Consider the following 19960-nt stretch of genomic DNA (forward strand, 5'->3'; position numbering starts at 1 on the left):
CCATTGGCTAGTTCTCCTCATCGACAGATTTCTTGTTTCGTAGTAGATACGGGTCCCATCTCTCACTTTCTTCTTATCCGAATTGTAAAAAGACCGTTTTGTTAGTTTTTCATCCCTGCCCCATACAGTCCATCAGTACTAGTTTAAATTTCAGAGTTTTGCATTCCCTCCAGCATTGTGGTCCTCCCATGATCCACATGTCCTCTAAAAACGGCTTGGCTTCTATCCATCGTAAAGAATGTAGATCCTCTTTGTGAGGATTTTGGGATTCTCAACACGTGTTTGTTCATCGTACATCGTGCAGTCAGTTTTCGTCAGATATTATTCATATTTAATTTTAAATCAAAGTATTTAAAATGATTTCTGATAGCACAATGTACGATGAACGAATATAATTTGAGAATTCCTAAGATCCTCACAAAAAGGATTCGGAGAGGATACTCATTCCATCGTAAATCCTCTTTGGAGCGTGATAGGAGCAATCATCTAATAATTAATATCAGTCCTCGTGCATAAAAATCTTTTTTTTTCACCCTAGAAAGGTAGTACTCATTAAAACAAAAACACAGGATAATGTTAAAAAGACTAAATTTGTAGATAAAATTTGCAAATCAAAAGTTGTTCATAAATAAGAATGAACACGTTTTTCGATGCTTAAAGTCATATCCAATCACCAATTTTCATGTCATTTAGTTTACAAAACTTTGTCTGTAAATTTAGTTTCTCTAGTATTACCTAAAACATAGATCTAACTCTAACAGTGAATTGTGGTATTGCTGCGTATATAACTCTCAAATTCTATGCCGCTTTTATCATTTAGATTACAAGTTAAGTTTGTGTAGGAAGTGATTTATCGAACTTTTATTTTCTTTTTCAAGTTGATGGATAAAAAGTCACTCTAGACTAGTAGTAGAAATAGATGGGTTGGATTAAGAAAATGAACACAGCCAATTGAGGCACGACCTTGACATACAAAAAATGTTTGAAAAGAGAGGTCGTTGATGATTAGTGGTTTGAATTCACACATCGCCTAGCCAGGGACGAATCCAGAGATTTGTATGAGCGAGGACATCCTCAAACAACAAAGTCACAATTAAAAATCTCAAGAATTTATTGAACAAAACACTAATATATTAATTTATAAAGTTTTTCATACAACATATTACATTATTCCTCGAATCGTTTTCATGTTTTGAAAGCGTTGCATAACAATATCATTACCAATACCATTAAATATCTCTTTATATAAAAATAATCATGTTATCATTCATCCATTGATCTCTAAATCTAAAGTCTAAATTGAAATGCCAAAAACAAATTAATGAAGTAAAGTCGTATAAAATACCTTGTGGAGTAAAATTCTTGTGTTGAATTTTGATAATTGATTACTAAAACTCCAACTGTCTATAACACTCCAAATTCATTTGAGTTTTGGTTGAATAAAAGGGGAGGAAAAATCTGGAGAAGTTGAGGACTGGAATTGCTTTGCTGTACGTGGTGGGATGAGTTTTGTGTAGATTAACGACCTAGGGTTAGAAAAAAGGGAAGGCACAGTTAAATTAATTTTTAATTAAATTGTCATCAGGGAGGGCATTTGGGATCCAAAACGGTAGACTAGTTTAGTTGCCTACCAATTTTTTTAATTGTAGTTTAATTAGGGCTGGTTATTGAGAATTGGAATGCAATCATACATTTTTTTAAAATGAGTTGGGGCATCCGTCCCCTAGGCCTACACTAGCTCCGTCCTTGCTCCTAGCTAGTTAATTAGATAAAAGGATAAGTAATAACTATGTATGAATAAAAGGTGATGTGGAGATCGCATAAATTGCAGAAGATTACCGCAAGGGCCAAAAGGTCGTTGAGAATTGAGACTTTTCTCCGAGAAAAATATGTCGACATAGTATTATTATTCCTTGTTTTTGTTATGTTGAAGGGGACTTGTGTGTAGCTATCCCTGTGTGTAGGACCTAAACAGTAATAGCCCATCCCTCTCCATCTCTGTCTAAAATAATTTTAGAATCTCACTCACTTGTGTATGTTTGTCTACAACTGTACAACATGTCAACATGTATGTATGGGATAAGGTTTGGTAACATATTTTGTAATATTAGGTATTGGTATGCGTATGGGAGAAAATGATGAATGAAGGATTAAGGGAGGAGTAGGAGAAACGGAAGATAATATGTCAGAACAAAAATCTGAAAGTGAAAACAACTTAAAATTATTATCGGTGTTTAGTTTTTAAATTTTATATTGTGTGTCATTGCACTTACATTTCTTTATCTACCTTCCTTTACGTACTTCATTTCTGCTCTCTACCACATAACGAAAAACAATGACAAATGTATTGACTTCTATTGGATTTTCCAAAAAATATTTCCCACCACATGAATTTAAGAAGGGATATTGCTAACCCATTTTTACATTCCACACACTCTTGTTATTTTTTGGACATTGATCATTTTCTTCAATCAGACAGCCGAAATTTGAGAGTGTGTGGATAACACTACCCTTTGAGAAGTAATATAGGACTCATCAACTAGTGAGTTAGAGAACTTCAATTGTGAAAGAAATGAAAAACCAAACGATGTACATAACTAATCAAATAGATAATATCAACAATTCAAAGTATCTTTTCTATACAACTATATATTTACATTAGGAGTGCGGATGTGGTATCACACTGAGAGAGGAGAATTTGGGTTGTCAGGCAATGAACCCATCACAATAGATTATATTGAACTCGTCATTCATGATATTCAAACTTAAGACATTGATAGGTGAAAAAGAATGCTACTAGACTACAGTAATAAGTGCATAATTTAAAATATAATGTTGGGCTATTGTTGAAGTCCACCTTTACGTCAATCACTGGGCCTAAGGCCCATATTGATTTGTGACATTTTAAGGTCAGCCAAGAAGGCCCATTAACCATAGAACCTAAGAACGTTAAGCTGGAACTTTGAAGGGGCAACAAGGGCAATTTCGTCATTGAGAAATCCAATCGCCTTGTTGGGTGTAGGGTTGGTTGGCAATCTGCTGAGCTGCTGAGGCAAACCAGTGTTCCCGTCCAAGATCAGAGGCTCGCGCTCGGTCTAAAGGCTCAACCTTTGTAAGTTTTTGCTTGAAACGGTGTCGTTATTTGTCAATTTACAGCTAGCTTTGCAACTTTCTTCGCACTCTGTAATTTTGCTCACCTGCATATATGGATAGATGTTATCTTCGCCATTAATTTTTTTCGCATGAAATTATGGATACAGCTTTAATTTTACTTAATCAAACTTTAACGTTGGAATTTGTATTGACTCTAATTTTCCTTCATTAATTATATCTGATTATGGAACTCCCAAGTGCAATTATGCAAAAGCATGTTTCCAGCTTTAAGAATTATACTTCTAAGTGAAAGTTTTGGACGTTTTAGAGATTGGAATGCAGAGTTGTAGTTGATGTAATCGAAAACACAGAAACCATTGATGCAGTTCAAAGAGGAATTCGAGGGTAGTAAGTTATTATGCAGAGTGAATTATGCACTTGGAGGATGTCAAAGACCTTCCGTAACAGTTTTTGAACGAAAGAGGGAATTCGGGTTCACATTTTGTCACCGAAGATGGTTCCATAGGTTTGCCGATAAAGAGGAATTCGAGGATATATAGTCCTTTTTTCTACTAGGATGGGATTCTATATATATGTATTAGAGTTAGTTCGTTGCAAGTAGTGAACTGATCGCACTTAAGATGGACGTTCATGATTTAATATTTTGTAGGTGTTGTTTGCGATTCGCAAGATCAATTCAGATTATTGATTACGCTCCTAAGTTAGAAAAAATAAGGATGATTAAGCAATATTCTCTACATCGATGCGTATTTAAGTGCTTAGTGTTGAATTACTTTGAGGAGCTAATTTGACACCGATATATGAGGTTTTTATTTCTCTTTGAAAGAAAGAGATAGGAGTTCATCATTTGAGGTTATTTAATTATCATGTTTAGCCGACGTGTTTGAGACTTGTTACCTTTTAAAGTATTGATCCGTGATCTGATGGAAATGGAATCCATTGTAGTACTCCATACATCTTAAATGGCGTCATTAAAACAATCGAGGAAGCATGGAATCAATGAAGAGCAAGGATTTTACGTATATTTCCATTCAATTCTTTTGTTTCAGCAGCTCTGTTCCTTGAACAGCTGGATCAAGGATGATGTTTCATCTTCTGTCCTAATTTATGTCTCCCTTGATCATACTGAACTAGTGTGATGATGGCATCAATTCTGCAGGATCTCCTGATGTCAGGGAGAAACCGTGTGTCTTGCCATTCTAACGGTTATCGAGGTTATCGTGATGATCCACGACCTGTTATGAACAGAGGGCTGGGACCCTTGTCTATTCACCTTGCAGCTTTGGAAGAACAACTTGCTGTGCAGCATAGAGAAATGCAGCGAATTATTGCTGAGAACCGGCTTGTAATTGAAGATAATACCCTTCTTCAAAGGCAATTGGCAGATGCGAAAGATGAAATTCATAGATTGGGGCAGGCCATACCTAAAATCCGGGCTGAGAAAGAGGCGCAGTCTCAGGAGTTGATTGAGAGAGGATTGAAGCTAGAAGCCGATCTCCGTGCTACAGATCCTTTAAAGGCAGAAGTTGTGCAGTTAAGAGCTGAAGTTCATAAATTAAATAATTTACGGCAGGAACTGTCTTCCCAAGTCCAAGGTCTGACACAGGACGTTACTCGGTTGCAAGCAGAGAATCGGCAACTAATTGCCATGAGGGCTGATATTGATGGGATGCGAAACGAGCTTTTCGAGACCAGGTTTTAACAAAGCATTTTTAATTAGTTTAATAGCCAAAATAGTATCTTGCTCTTCTTTTCCTTTTTAGGAGATGGGTGCACACATTAGGAAAACGCTTAATGCATTTCCAATTACGATAGCTGCTGCTCTTTTGTCTGCATATTTGGATTGACTATGCAACTTTTTTAGGAGAGCTTATGAATTTGAGAGGAAAGCCAATGAAGAACTAGTTGAACAAAAGCAAGCAATGGAAAAGAACCTCGTTTCCATGGCTCGTGAAATAGAGAAGCTAAGAGCAGAGCAGCTGAATGCAGACAGGAGGGCACGAGGACTAGGTGAATCTTCCTCTTTCTCACTCTTTCTCACCCATGTGCGCACACACACTAACACAGAGAACTCTAGCGCTCATGGACCTCTTACTCCGGCAGGCAAGTTGTTTTGACTGCTCTCATGTTTATGTATAGGTGGTGGGGGTTATGGAATGATGAATGGAAGTCCCGAGATGAGATATTCAGGTCGTCCATATCACAATGGCCATAGTACTGGTTGGGGACCCTATGATAAGCGTGGATCACGGCATTAAGTTGTCCTAAGAATATCAAATGCTCTGGAATTGGTAAAAGAAAAGAGATCTTGGCCATGTATTTATTTTTTTTACTTACGACAAGATGAGATGTAGTAACTAGGAAGTGAGTAGTAGGCAAGATAAATGTGTGAAGGGGAAAGCGGGGTTGTGTCTTAGGGTCCGTATTGGAAGTAAATATGGATAAATTAGTATCATTTTAAGGGGGTTTTTAGATTGCTTCTGGAATGATTACTGATTTATGACAATCAAAACCCCTTTAAACTAGTTGGATAGTAGAATTTGTAAGTGTTGGCTCATAGAAGTTCCAGGGAAACTGAAAAGATCAGCAGCAGCAGCTGAAAAGACCAATAGGCCCAACATACTAGTGGTCTAGGAATAGAACTTTGCTGCTGAAAAGATCAGCAGCAGCTGCTGATCACCAATCACGGTTAGACAAGTGGTCAAATTTGATTAAAAAATCAAATACTTGGACGTGTCCAACCGTGATTGGTGATTAACAGCAGCTAAGTCCAGTTCTTGGTCTAGATTGGATGCCATGTCCCAATATGTGCAGTGGAAATTTGGAATTAATTATTTGCCATGGGCCGAGTAGGGCCGGCAACATTGCTGCTGGATCCATATATCTGCCATGAATCACTACTTAGTCTCCATCGTGGACGGTACTAACATGCTCTGTTTTAAATTAAAAGAAAAAAAGATAAGGAAAATATCAATAAAATCTAGGCCAAAAGTTATTTTTGTGACCATTTATGTTAGAGAAAAGAAGAAAGAAAAAGTTGAAAGGGAAATGTTAGAGGTAATGTGGATGATATTTTTGCATGCAAGTATGCAGACACCCAAATTAACTGTTTTACAGTTTACTAGCCAAGTCTTTCTTATACGACAGTTAATTGGGGACGACAGTTCATGGCATGCATACCATCATGGTTCCACAGTCTCGTCGTTGGCAATGGCCAGTGCTGGCTCGCCACTGTATAATTGTTGTAATATTAATGGCATGTGCAGCTCTGCGTATTTATTTAATAACTTCTACACCCTTGCATCCACAACCATGAAGTCATTCACCAGTATACACAGGCATACACTCAGCGTTTCAATTGGCCAGATAACGAAATTAAAGAGAGACGACCAATATGGCAGCAATGAAATCCCCACTATATATATTATATATAAAAAAATTAGAAATTTGTAGCTGAAGCCTGAACCAATGGACAGATGAACGCGCACACATACATATATGTAGGGTTTTTTTTTTTTTTTTTCACAGATGGTCTTTGAAATTGAAAATCAATCAATGTAGCTCTTGAAAATAGGTGTGGCAAATCAATGTAGTCATTCTGTCACAATTTTGTTAAAAATTCAATTAAGTGCTGATGTGGCACATAAATGGGCCTTACAAGATTTACGGGTTTTTATCATAAATGGTCATTGAAATTGACCCGCACCATCAAGATGGTTCTTGAAATTGAGCCACGCTATCAAGATGGTCCCTGAAATTGAAAATCGATCAATATAGTCCTTGAAAATAGATGTCACAAATCAATATGATCATTCCGCCATAATTTTATAAAAAAATTGTTATGTGCTAATGTGGGTTTAATAATTAATTAAAATAGTTGTCTAAATACCTTTTTACACAAGGAATTTTTTTTTCCTTATATTAGGGCCTACTCTGAAGAGAGATCCCTTTCATAAATTCTCAAAGGTAAGAGGGGGTGTGGAAATAGTTTTCAACCAACAATAGACGCATATCGGGTATAACCTCATTATCTCAAGGCAGACCTCGATGTTCTTTGCATCACCAGACTACCATAGAAGCGCCGAACAAGCTCTTCAAGATTAAGGTTGTGAGGATGTTGATCGCCTAAATGTTAACGGTGATGTTCTAATTAGACTTGTATGACTCATTTATGTGTCACATCAACACATACAAAATTTTTGACAAAATTGTGACGGAATGACTACATTGATTTGAGACACTTGCGGAACTACATTGATCAATTTTCAATTTCAGTGATCATTAATTTTGATGTTGTGGGTCAATTTCAGGGACCATTTTGATGTCCCGAGTCAATTTCAATGACCATTTGTAAGAAAAAATTATTTATGAGGTCCATTTATGTGTCAAATCAGTACTTAACATAATTTTTAACATAATTGTGACACCTAGGACCAAATTGATTTGCAACACCTATTTTCAGGAACTACATTGATTGATTTTTAATTTTAGGGACCATCTTGATTGTGAAGATCAATCTTCAGGACCATTTGTGATAAAAACCCATATATATTAATACAAATTTATATATGTCTTAATCGATCATCTGTCACCAGTCTGCTGGTCCCATGCATTGCCAATAATCAATCCAATATATATATATATATATATGTTTGCATAAATTAACTGGGAACACACTCATAAAGTTATAATCCTTGATTTTCAGCGCTTCACATTCGGGAAGAACAGCCCTAATTTTCAATGATTCAGTTAATTACTGAAAATAATCATCTGTTGGCAATAAGTAAGGGCACAATATATGTTAACTAAGTTTCTACAGCATTTCAAGAGTATTAAATACCAAATTTTTAGAAATTTACAGCTTTAATTGGACAAGAAAGATTAATTAACCATGCATCCATATTAACCTCGTTTGTAGATGATGAAAATTTCGAGGGCTAGCCGCTTCCATGGATCTGCTTATTAATCCAGTCACGAGATATGGATCATTCTCTCCGTGTGTGTGTGCATGTATATATACACTCACATATCTAACTTTAATTTATTAATGTGCATTTGTTTACCAGAAAGTTCAGGCTTCAAATGCTTTCACGCACTTAGTTTACATGTAGCTAGGGTTAGCTAACCCAGAAATTAGCTTTTCCCTCCTATGAAAGATTTCCTTTCATATTTTGGACCAGTAGACCCGCAGAATACACGTATAACCCGCCAGGCGCCACCAACTCTAGCTACTACGCATGCACGGGGCCAGAAGCTTCATAGCCTTAAATCCAGGACCTCTTATTTTATCCTTTCCAATTTGGTGGTCCTCAAAGTCCTTGTTTATTACTTAATTGGCCGGCATGTTAACTTGTGGAATAAACGGAACAAAAAGATACAGGAACATTATCAGTACTAATATCCATCAAGAATCACATAAAGTGACATATCACTGATCAATCTCCTTTTTTTTTTTTTTTTCGTTTGTTTCCCTTCAAAACGTTAGACGGGTAATATTAAATACAAATAGAAACATTTACGTCAGATGTCAAAGTAATAGACAACTAAATCGTATCCAGCACACTTCAATTCAAACATGCTTATTCTCTACCTCTATTGATACAAATGTGAACAGAAAAAACTTTTCCATGAATGAAAGGTGTATAATTAACCTTATTCTCTATCATCATCGTCGTCATAGTGGTCATCTGCCTCAAGGTTCATTTATGATCGAGACAAGTTTTCACTTCGAGGAGGATAAAAATGATTTCGACAGATGTAATATTTATTCCAGTCAAACGGTACCTTGAACAACTGTGTTAGTTTTGCATCAATATCAGCGGCGGAGTTGGTTGCCCTCCATTTATTTTCAGAAAACAACCAATGCGTGGTATCTGCAAATCCAGCCTAGCTAGCTATCACTTCATCTTTGACGATCATCCTATCCCGTTTCTTGTTACGTCATATCTTTACAATTTAAAACCAAATCAAATGTTGCTTAATTTGGTTCGGGTTCTAGACCGCTCTCGGGTAGACACGGCAGACACGTATTAGGTCATCGATGGCGCCAATTCATTAATGTATGATACCAAATTAAAATAAAATGGCAGCACGTACTGGTCAAGTGTGACAATCACGTATAGATGAAAGTTTGGAATGTTGAGTTAATGTTGTGTATCGTCATCAGTCGATGGTCTATTGAGTTTATAGCTACAGTATGTATATATGCAAAGTAAAGCCTAACAAAGACGAACCAAAATCAATGCATCACATGCTGGAAACCTAAATTTAAAGCCGTGGCAATCAATCAAAACAATCCCGCTGTACTTACAGATCGATGAATCCTATATATTTAGAGTTCACATCTTCTGCACTTATTTTGTCTGTGGCTTTTCTGTGACCTTTATTAGTGATTGCCGGTTTCTCTGTGACTTTTATTAGTGATTGACATGTGTTACTAAAATTAAGCTTCCTTAACTCTATTGTCATAAACTTAACATGTCAATCAACGGTGAAGACCGCAATGCTGAGGATTTGATCTCGTACATTTACAGAAGAAGAAAAAATCATTAATAATTGAGGATACGATACCACTTCCTTCCTAACATTTCTTTCGGTGTATAATCAATCAAATCAAAACCATCTCATGTTAATTTTGTATATAAAAGTTATCCTAAAATTTAGCGATCTTGACTGAGTTGAGATCTGTAATTTGTTAATAATTTAAAAATCCGGTAACAATAAGTTGTATTGTGTTTTCCTTACATGAAAGACAGTATTACATCGATCAAAACCATACTCGAGCCAAGGTTACAAATTCATATAGAAAGAAGATATGCCAATAAAGATAAAGAAAAGAAAATAGGGTTTTGCTATGACACATATTTAAACAGCTTGAAATGATTTTTGCACTTATACAGTATTTCTCCTTTCTTTTCTTGGGTTTTGCAAATCTTTCAAATGATGTGGCTGTGGTATAAAAACATGATATGAGTAGCATTACTCAATTAGTTATAGTTTTTAACTGGATCAAAGAAAAGGCACCACCAAAAAAAAAAGCAACCACCAATCCCATTCACCATTTCATTCTGAGCTTTGTTTGTTTGTTGTTTGCTTTGACTTTAGAGCTTGACCACCTCAGGAATATGAACCGGGTACTTATCGATGCAATCAGCCCAGGGCCCATCCGACGTTGTTGTGATGGTCCGATTGCACTTCCAGACAGCGCTGTTGCACTTAAACCCGCTCCCGAACGCAATCTGCCAAACCCTATCACCTTTTTTCATCCTACCCTTCGCCTCGATGTACCCCAACTCGTACCACAGCGACGACGACGACGTATTGCCGAACCTGTGCAGTGTCATCCTCGACGCCTCGCAGTGCTCCGCCGACAGCTGTAAATTCTTCTGCAGCTCGTCGATCACCGCCCTTCCGCCAGCGTGGATACAGAAGTGCTCGAACGCCTCTCGGAAATCAGGAATGTACGGCTTCCATTTCGGGTTCAAGATTTTCCGGCCGATGAGCCTGAAGAGAAACAGCAACTGCTCCGACGCCGGCAGCACCAGCGGGCCGATCGTCGTGATGTTCGATTTCAACGCTTCCCCCGCAATCGCCATCAGATCTTTAGAGAGTGAAATTCCAACTTTGCCTTCCTTGTCTTCTTCCTCGAACACGCACCTATACGCCTTGTCATCGGCTCCCTTGTGTGTCCTTACAACGTGGACCAATCGGTATTTTGCGCGGCGGTGCTCGGACTTCCTGTTTGATAAAAGCAAGGCGGCGCCGCCCATCCGGAAGAGACAGTTGGGGAGGAGCATCGCCCTCTCTTTGCCTTGGTAATAGTTCGGGGTGATGATCTCGGTGCTGACGACCACCGCGTTAGAGTTGGGATGCACCTGGAGGAGGTCGCGCGCCAAATCGATCGAAATGAGGCCGGCGCTGCAGCCCATGCCGGAGAGGTTGAAGCTCTTGATGTTGCTTCGGAGCTTGTACTTGTTGATCACCATCGCCGAGAGCGACGGCGTCGGCGAGAAGAGGCTACAGTTAACAATGAGAATATCGATGTCTTTGGGCTTGAGCCCAGTCTTCTCGAACAGAGAGTCCATGGCGGAGAAGATGACGAGCTCCGCCTCGCCCCTAGCGGTCTCCATGGTGGGGTTGGGCGGAATGTAGTGAATCGCCGGAGGGAGGCAGGTCTCCTCCCCGAGGCCCGAGCGCTCGAGGATCCTCATCTGGAACTCGACGCTCTTGGGGTTGTTGCTGAGGTTGAGGCGGGAGTGCTCCATGAAGGTGGAGAAGGGGACGCGGCAGGTGACCGGAGGCTTGAAACAGGCGTAGTCGACGAGGTAGACGGATCGGGGTTTGGACATAAAGTAGACGGTGGCGATGAAAATGATGAGGAATGAGGAGCAGAGGATTTGGACGAGGTCGAAGTGGAGTGAGTCCCAGAGCTTGAGAAGCTCGTCGGGGCCGAGGCGGAGGACCTCCAGTAGGATTCCGGCCATGATGGGGATGAGAGTGAGGGTAAGAATGTGGTTGACGAGGTACTGGTAGCCGAGCTTGACATACTTGAGCTTGACGGAGTTGGAGAAGTCCGGCAAGATTGGAGGCATGGTTGGATGCTAGGTTTTCGGCAGAGAAGGAGAGAGTTGAGAAGAGATGACGAGCAGTAATGGTGGTGAGAGTTGAGGGGGCGTGGTATTAGGTGGGAAGGGGGGCGTGGGGATTTAAAGGCAACGGGACCGGGGCAATGCAGGTGGCAGATGGCGATTAAATGGGGAACTTCACGTCACTCAACGCTCACTTTACTTTGGTATTAATTATATTTTTCGCATACATTTCTTTTCCACGTGTAACTAAACCCATGCCCTAACATATATAGCTATAGCTACTACCAGTTTTGGGCTTTAAAACTTTACATGCACATCTTTCTTTTTTGGTTCCACTAATCATGAGCTTCACCACCTGTAATTTGTCAAACATTAACAAGTCGGATAATGTTACAGAGATAAATATATAATTATATTTTGTGAATCCCCTCTTTAAGAAAAAATAAATAAAAAAGAAGAGGTCTCTGTCCATGTTATTGTACGACTCGTTTCATAATAGCTTGAGATCCTTTGTGTTTTAGTTATAATCGGCCTCAAGCTATTTTCACTTATTGTGAGAATTGTTCTAAATGCATTACCAAATATATTTTATTTGAAACTAAATAATTAGTTTCATATGTGTGATCTTTATAATCTAATTTATTGATACGATCATACAAAACGAAAAGAGAAATTTTTGGTTGTGTCATATTAAGGGGTGGTTTAGGTATACAAACTAAACAGAAATTAATTTGATGTGTATTCTCAACTACATGACGATGATGTTATGAATTTGACTTCAAACCATATGCCTAAAAGTATATATAAAATTCGGAACAAAAAAAAAAAAAATTGAAAAGGAAGTCAACTTGAGTCAGCCATTATAGTTACGGAAATTAATTTCCGGTTCCTAATTAATGTGGTTGTTAGTTGTTATTTATTTGAATTGAAAAACAATTTTAGAAGAAATAAAAGACTTGCAAGAAATGCTAAGGAAACTCTCAAAAGTGAGATTCTTTATAAATCATATGTCATCTCATGTTTTTAGCGGAATGTTTTATAATGTTGGTAGAGAGTCCATGAAGATTACTGTGACATCTCACATCGTCCAGGGGAGTGATCCTTATATGTATATTCTCATCTCTACCTAGCACGAAGCCTTTTGGGAGCTCACTGGCTTCGGGTTCTATGGGAACTCTGAAATTAAGCGAATAGCGCGCGAGAGCACTCCCAGGATGGGTGACCCATCGGGAAGTTCTCGTGTGAGTTCCCAAAAACAAAACCGTGAGGGCGTGGTCGGGGCCCAAAGTGGACAATATCGTGCTATGGTAGTAGAGTGGGCCCGGGAAGTGGTCCCCCCGGGTGGGGATGTGACAATTTGGTATTAGAGCCTAACCCTGGTCGTGGTGTGCCGACGAGGACGTCGGGCCCCTAAGGGGGTGGATTGTGACATCCCACATCGTCCAGAGGAGTGATCCTTATATGTATATTCCCATCTCTACCTAGCACGAGCCCTTTTGGGAGCTCACTGACTTCAAGTTCCATGGAAACTCCGAAGTTAAGTGAGTAGCGCGAGAGCACACATCGTCCAGGGGAGTGATCCTTATATGTATATTCCCATCTCTACCTACCACGAGCCCTTTTGGGAGCTCACTGGCTTCAGGTTCCATGGAAACTCCGAAGTTAAGCGAGTAGCGCGCGAGAGCACTCCCAAGATAGGTGACCCATTAGGAAGTTCTCGTGTAAGTTCCCAGAAACACAACTGTGAGGGCGTGGTCGGGGCCCAAAGCAGACAATATCGTGCTACGGTGGTGAAACGGACCTGAAAAATGGTCTCCCCGGGTTGAGATGTGACAATTACCACCTTGAGAGAACCTTCTTAATACTTCTCAAGACCTTATATTATAATATATTTTTTTCAACCAATCGGATAAAAGTATCTTATATTTGTTTCTCCTCCATTTTCCCTCTTTGGAAGGGTACATTAAACCTTTCTTGAAATTTGCCATGGTGATAATCTATAATTTTGTTATATATATTTGTCTTATGTATATAATTTTTTAGAATTACCAGAGTTATTGCACAGCTCGATCATCCTTGTTGCTAGGTTTGAGCGACGACGCCGTCTTCAAGAGAACCCTTTTGTGCCGATGGGCCAACTGGTTGGCGGAGTGCACAGCGGAGTCGCAGGCTTGGCATAAGAAAGCGTCGTCGGCAGCGCAGTACCAACGAGCTCTCTTTTTAATGCAGCTGTCACACACCCGGGCAGTTTTACCGCCGACGGCGTGTGCCACTCTCTTGCTAGAATTCATCGAAGAAAACAAAATTCGAAACAAAATCTGAAATCCCCAAAGCTTTTTCTGAGAAAGTAAAGTTAAATAGTGCGAATTCGAGACTAGCAACTGTCTGATAAAAATGCACTTTTATATGAGCGCAAGAAATAATTGGGGCGTGAGTGCGTGCCCCACAACCGGCGCTTTTACAAAGCATCAAAACAGGGAAGGCAGCTCTTGGATCTGCACTTTTGGGGAGGAGAGAGAGAGGAGGCTTATCTGTTTCCTAATTGGTCGAGTTTACAAATTCGATCCGAATCCCCGGCTTCCCATTGGCTACTTCTCCCCATCGACATGAGAAATTTTTAGTTATAACGGAAATATAAGTGGTATTATCATGTGTTTTAATATGAATGGTGATAAATTTTATTTTTTAAGTTATTAATTTTTTAGCACACATATCTCATAATTTACATAATGACACGTGGTGTAACACCTCGTGTACCAATCATACTGAAAAATCTCTCCCTGGATAGATTTCTTGTTTCGTAGTAGATAAGGGTCCCATCTTGCACTTTCTTCTTACCCGAATTGTAAAATGACCGTTTTGTTAGTTTTCGTTAAAATTCTCTTAACTTTCGTTGTGTTGCATTCCCTCCAGCACTGTGGTCCTCTCATGATCCACGTGTCCTCTAAAAAGGACTTGGCTTCTATCCATCATAAATCCTCTTCAAATCAGCTAATAATATCAGTTCTCGTGCATAAAGATCATTTTTTCTCATCCTGGAAAGGTAGTACTCATTAAAATAAAAATACAGAGATAATGTTAAAGAGATTTAATTGATTGATAAATTTATAAATCATATGGTATTCACTAATAAGAACAAACACATTTTTCAATACTTAAGTTATAATCTAATTACCAACTTTCGTATCAGTTAGTTTACAAAACTTTGTATGTAAATTAAGGTTCCCTAGCATTACCTAAAACACAGCCTAATTCTAACAGTCAATTGTGGTATTGCTGGGTAACTCAAATTCTATGCCGCTTTTGTCATTTAGATTACAAGTCAAGTTTGTTTAAAGGAAGTGATTTATAGAACTTTCATTTTCTTTTTCAAGTTGATGGATACAAAGTCACTCTTGACTAGTAGTAGAAATAGATGGGTTGGATTAAGAATATGAACACAGCCAATTGACGCACGACCTTGACGTAGAAAAAAATGTTGTAAAAGAGAGGTCGTTGATTATTAGTGGTTTGAATTCACACATCTCCTAGCTAGTTAATAAGATAAAAGGATAAGTAATAACGGTGTATGAATAAAAGGTGATGTGGAGATCGTATAAATTGGAGAAGATTACCGCAAGAGCCAAAAGGTCGCTGAGAATTAAGACTTCTCTCTGAGAAAAATATGTGGACATAGTATTATTATTCTTTTGTTTTGGTTACGTTATAAAGGATTTGTGTGTAGCTATCTCTGTGTGTAGGACCTAAACAGTAATAGCCCAACCCTCTCCACTCACTTGTGTAGTTTGTCTACAACTGTACAACATGTCAACTGTACAACTTCTATTGGATTTTCCAGAAAATATTTCCTACCACATGAATTTAAGAAGGGATATTGCTAACCCATTTTCACATTCCACGTACTCTTGTTAATTTTTGGACATTGATCATTTTCTTCGATCAGGCAGTCGAAATTTGAGGATGCGTGGATAGCACTAGCCTTTAAGAAGTAATATAGGACTCATTAACTAGTGAGTTAGAGAACTTCAATTATGAAAGAAATAAAAAACCAAACGATGTACGTAACTAGTCAAATAGATAATATCAACAATTCAAAGTATCTTTCCTATACAACTATACATTTACACTAGGAGTGCGGATGTGGTATCACATTGAGAGAGGAGAATTTGGGTTGCCAGGCAATGAACCCGTTGCAATAGATTATATTGAACTCATCATTCACGATATTCAAAATTAAGACACTGATATGTGAAAAAGAATACCACTAAACTACAGTACTAAGTGCATAATTTAAAATATAATGTTGGGCTATTGTTGAAGTCCACCTTTACGTCAATCACTGGGCATAAGGCCCATGTTGATTTGTAACATTTTAAGTTCGGCCGAGAAGGCCCATTAACGATAGAAACCTTAGAACGTTAAGCTTTGAACTTTGAAGGGGGCAACAAGGGCAATTTCGTCACCGAGAAATCCAATCGCCTCGTTGGGTGTAGGGTTGGTTGGTAATCTGCCGAGCTGCTGAGGCAAACCAGTGTTCCCGTCCAAGATCAGAGGCTCGCGCTCGGTCGAAAGGCTCAACCTTTGTAAGTTTTTGCTTGAAACGGTGTCGTTATTTGTCAATTTACAGCAAGCTCTGCAACTTTCTTCGCACTCTGTAATTTTGCTCACCTGCATATATATATATATATATAGATGTTATCTTCGCCATTAATTTTTTTCGCATGAAATTATGGATACAGCTTTAATTTTACTTAATCAAACTTTAACATTGGAATTTGTATTGATTCTAATTTTCGTTCATTAATTATATCTGATTATGGAACTCCCAAGTGCAATTATGCAAAAGCATGTTTCCAGCTTTAAGAATTATACTTCTAAGTGAAAGTTTTGGACGTTTTAGAGATTGGAATGCAGAGTTGTAGTTGATGAAATCGAAAACACCGAAACCATTGATGCAGTTCAAAGAGGAATTCGAGGGTAGTAAGTTATTATGCAGAGTGAATTATGCACTTGGAGGATGTCAAAGACCTTCCGTTACAGTTTTTGAACGAAAGAGGGAATTCAGGTTCACATTTTGTCACCGAAGATGGTTCCATAGGTTTGCCGATAAAGAGGAATTCGAGGATATTTAGTCCTTTTTTTCTACTAGGATGGGATTCTATATATATGTATTAGAGTTAGTTCGTTGCAAGTAGTGAACTGATCGCACTTAAGATGGACGTTCATGATTTAATATTTTGTAGGTGTTGTTTGCGATTCGCAAGATCAATTCAGATTATTGATTACGCTCCTAAGTTAGAAAAAATAAGGATGATTAAGCAATATTCTCTACATCGATGCGTATTTAAGTGCTTAGTGTTGAATTACTTTGAGGAGCTAATTTGACACCGATATATGAGGTTTTTATTTCTCTTTGAAAGAAAGAGATAGGAGTTCATCATTTGAGGTTATTTAATTATCATGTTTAGCCAACGTGTTTGAGACTTGTTACCTTTTAAAGTATTGATCCGTGATCCGATGGAAATGGAATCCATTGTAGTACTCCATACATCTTAAATGGCGTCATTAAAACAATCAAGGAAGCATGGAATCAATGAAGAGCAAGGATTTTACGTATATTTCCATTCAATTCTTTTGTTTCAGCAGCTCTGTTCCTTGAACAGCTGGATCAAGGATAATGTTTCATCTTCTGTCCTAATTTATGTCTCCCTTGATCATACTGAACTAGTGTGATGATGGCATCAATTCTGCAGGATCTCCTGATGTCAGGGAGAAACCGTGTGTCTTGCCATTCTAACGGTTATCGAGGTTATCGTGATGATCCACGACCTGTTATGAACAGAGGGCTGGGACCCTTGTCTATTCACCTTGCAGCTTTGGAAGAACAACTTGCTGTGCAGCATAGAGAAATGCAGTGAATTATTGCTGAGAACCGGCTTGTAATTGAAGATAATACCCTTCTTCAAAGGCAATTGGGAGATGCGAAAGATGAAATTCATTGATTGGGGCAGGCCATACCTAAAATCCGGGCTGAGAAAGAGGCACAGTCTCAGGAGTTGATTGAGAGAGGATTGAAGCTAGAAGCCGATCTCCGTGCTACAGATCCTTTAAAGGCAGAAGTTGTGCAGTTAAGAGCTGAAGTTCATAAATTAAATAATTTACGGCAGGAACTGTCTTCCCAAATCCAAGGTCTGACACAGGACGTTACTCAGTTGCAAGCAGAGAATCGGCAACTAATTGCCATGAGGGCTGATATTGATGGGATGCGAAACGAGCTTGTCGAGACCAGGTTTTAACAAAGCATTTTTAATTAGTTTAATAGCCAAAATAGTATCTTGCCCTTCTTTTCCTTTTTAGGAGAGGGGTGCACGCATTAGGAAAACGCTTAATGCGTTTCCAATCACGATAGCTGCTGCTCTTTTGTCTGCATAGTTGGATTGACTATGCAACTTTTTTAGGAGAGCTTATGAATTTGAGAGGAAAGCCAATGAAGAACAAGTTGAACAAAAGCAAGCAATGGAAAAGAACCTTGTTTCCATGGCTCGTGAAATAGAGAAGCTAAGAGCAGAGCAGCTGAATGCAGACAGGAGGGCACGAGGACCAGGTGAATCTCCCTCTCTCTCTCTCTCTCTCTCTCGCTCTTTCTCACCCATGCGCGCGCACACACAAACACAGAGAACTCTAGCGCTCATGGACCTCTTACTCCGGCAGGCAAGTTGTTTTGACTGCTCTCATGTTTATGTAAAGGTGGTGGGGGTTATGGAATGATGAATGGAAGTCCCGAGATGAGATATTCAGGTCGTCCGTATCGCAGTGGCCATAGCACTGGTTGGGGACCCTATGATAAGCGTGGATCACGGCATTAAAAGAAAAGAGATATTGGCCATGTATTTATTTTTTTACTTACGACAAGATGAGATGTAGGAAGTGAGTGGTAGGCAAGACAAATGTATGAAGGGGAAAGCGGGGTTGTGTCTTGGGGTCCGTTTTGGAAGTAAATATGAATAAATTAATATCATTTTAAGGGGGTTTTTAGATTGCTTCTAGAATGATTACTGATTTATGACAATCAAAAACCCTTTAAACTAGTTGGATAGTATAATTTGTAAGTGTTGGCTCATAGAAGCACTTCAGGGAGAAGCACATTGTCACATGTCTTCTTAAGGAAAAACTTCTAGATACTTTGTCAAGAATACTTGGGTTTTCAATAGAAATTCCAATGTGCACATATTCCAGGGACACTGAATTTTTTTTTATTTCTAAATGTGGGTAGTAGCTTATCATGGGTACATCGCTACCGCGAAATCTTTTGCCTGTGCCTCGTAAGAATCACTTACACATGTTGGATTATTGACATAAGGCATCACAAAAACCACATATCCGTACTGTATAACTCATTATCCTAAAGGATTATATCAAAAAGAAAAAAAAATCATACAAGGATATATGTAAAGTAAAGATGAATATCACAAATGTTTTAAGTACAAATAATGAAATAAAAAGCTTGTTATTTAAGATGTTGGGTTTGACTATGTAGGGCCGGCAACATTGCAGCTGGATCCATATATCTGCCATGACTCACTACCGTATTCATCGTGGACGGTACTAACATGCTCTGTTTTAAATTAAAAGAAAAAAGATAAGGAAAATATCAATAAATTCTAGCCCGAAAGTTATTTTTCTGACCATTTATGTGCACATTGGAATTTCAATAAAGTAAACAAAGATAAGGAAAATATCAATAAAGTAAACAAATCACGCACATCTCCATGGGGCAAGGATTGTCTGTCTTGCCGTGTCCTTTTATTTTATGTGGTCACGATTAAGCCACGTTAACATTTGATATTGTTTTCTTATAGAGATAATAAGACAAAAATGAATAGTAATGTAAAATGTTGACGTGATTTAACCGTGATCACACAAACAAAAAAAGCACGAAAAGGCACCGAAACTGGAAGGACAAACAATCCTTGTCCATCTCCATGACCTCACCTCTCCCTCGCACCTACCCACACCCTTCTATCTAGATCAGGAAGAATTTACTAGAATATGGAAATGGGTAGAGCGAGGTGATAAAAATCAAGTCAGACATTTGGAATTGGTGACATACACAAACATTTCCTAACGTTACTTTTTTGGTTTAGATAGGGAGACACCTGTCGGGTTGGAGGTAATGCGGATGATATTTTTGCATGCAAGTATGCAAACATCCAAATTTACTATTTTACGGTTTACTAGCTTTCTTATACGACAGTTAA

General features: G+C 38.6%; 2 protein-coding genes and 1 pseudogene across 3 annotated transcripts; 2 read left to right on the forward strand and 1 right to left on the reverse strand.

Annotated features, from left to right (window-relative positions):
• The first annotated feature begins 2959 nt into the window (after nt 1-2959).
• Nucleotides 2960-5639, forward strand: LOC103947141 (protein FLX-like 3). Of its 2 annotated transcripts, none has more exons than XM_048572232.1 (4): nt 2960-3112; nt 4274-4809; nt 4979-5124; nt 5254-5639. In XM_048572232.1, exons 2-4 carry the CDS (start codon nt 4283-4285, stop codon nt 5370-5372), a joined length of 792 nt encoding a protein of 263 aa, XP_048428189.1. In that variant the 5' UTR covers nt 2960-3112; nt 4274-4282; the 3' UTR covers nt 5373-5639. The 2 variants fall into 2 exon arrangements, with proteins under 2 accessions (XP_048428189.1, XP_048428188.1); XM_048572231.1 differs by having other exon boundaries at nt 2990-3112; nt 4249-4809.
• Nucleotides 5640-9823: 4184 nt separating this feature from the next.
• LOC103947140 (3-ketoacyl-CoA synthase 6) lies at nt 9824-11804 on the reverse strand. Its single transcript, XM_009357994.3, has one exon. The coding sequence runs from the start codon at nt 11703-11705 to the stop codon at nt 10215-10217; it is 1491 nt and encodes a 496-aa protein (XP_009356269.2). The 5' UTR covers nt 11706-11804; the 3' UTR covers nt 9824-10214.
• A 4312-nt stretch (nt 11805-16116) lies between these two features.
• Nucleotides 16117-18941, forward strand: LOC103947138 (annotated as a pseudogene).
• The last annotated feature ends 1019 nt before the right edge of the window (nt 18942-19960 follow it).

This window comes from the organism of the source record quoted next, unplaced genomic scaffold, assembly GCF_019419815.1.
Source record: "Pyrus x bretschneideri cultivar Hongxiangsu unplaced genomic scaffold, Pyrus_bretschneideri_v1 Contig6, whole genome shotgun sequence".
Classification (NCBI taxonomy): domain Eukaryota; kingdom Viridiplantae; phylum Streptophyta; class Magnoliopsida; order Rosales; family Rosaceae; genus Pyrus; species Pyrus x bretschneideri.

What these genes read in the sequence shown, in the direction of transcription:
- LOC103947141 (XM_048572231.1), top strand. Translation starts at nt 4,253, where the DNA reads ATGATGGCATCAATTCTGCAGGATCTCCTGATGTCAGGGAGAAACCGT. An exon ending in AACGAGCTTTTCGAGACCAG is followed by an intron (nt 4,810 to 4,978) that starts GTTTTAACAAAG and finishes CAACTTTTTTAG; the next exon opens with GAGAGCTTATGAATTTGAGA. An exon ending in CAGGAGGGCACGAGGACTAG is followed by an intron (nt 5,125 to 5,253) that starts GTGAATCTTCCT and finishes GTTTATGTATAG; the next exon opens with GTGGTGGGGGTTATGGAATG.
- LOC103947140 (XM_009357994.3), bottom strand. Translation starts at nt 11,705, where the DNA reads ATGCCTCCAATCTTGCCGGACTTCTCCAACTCCGTCAAGCTCAAGTAT.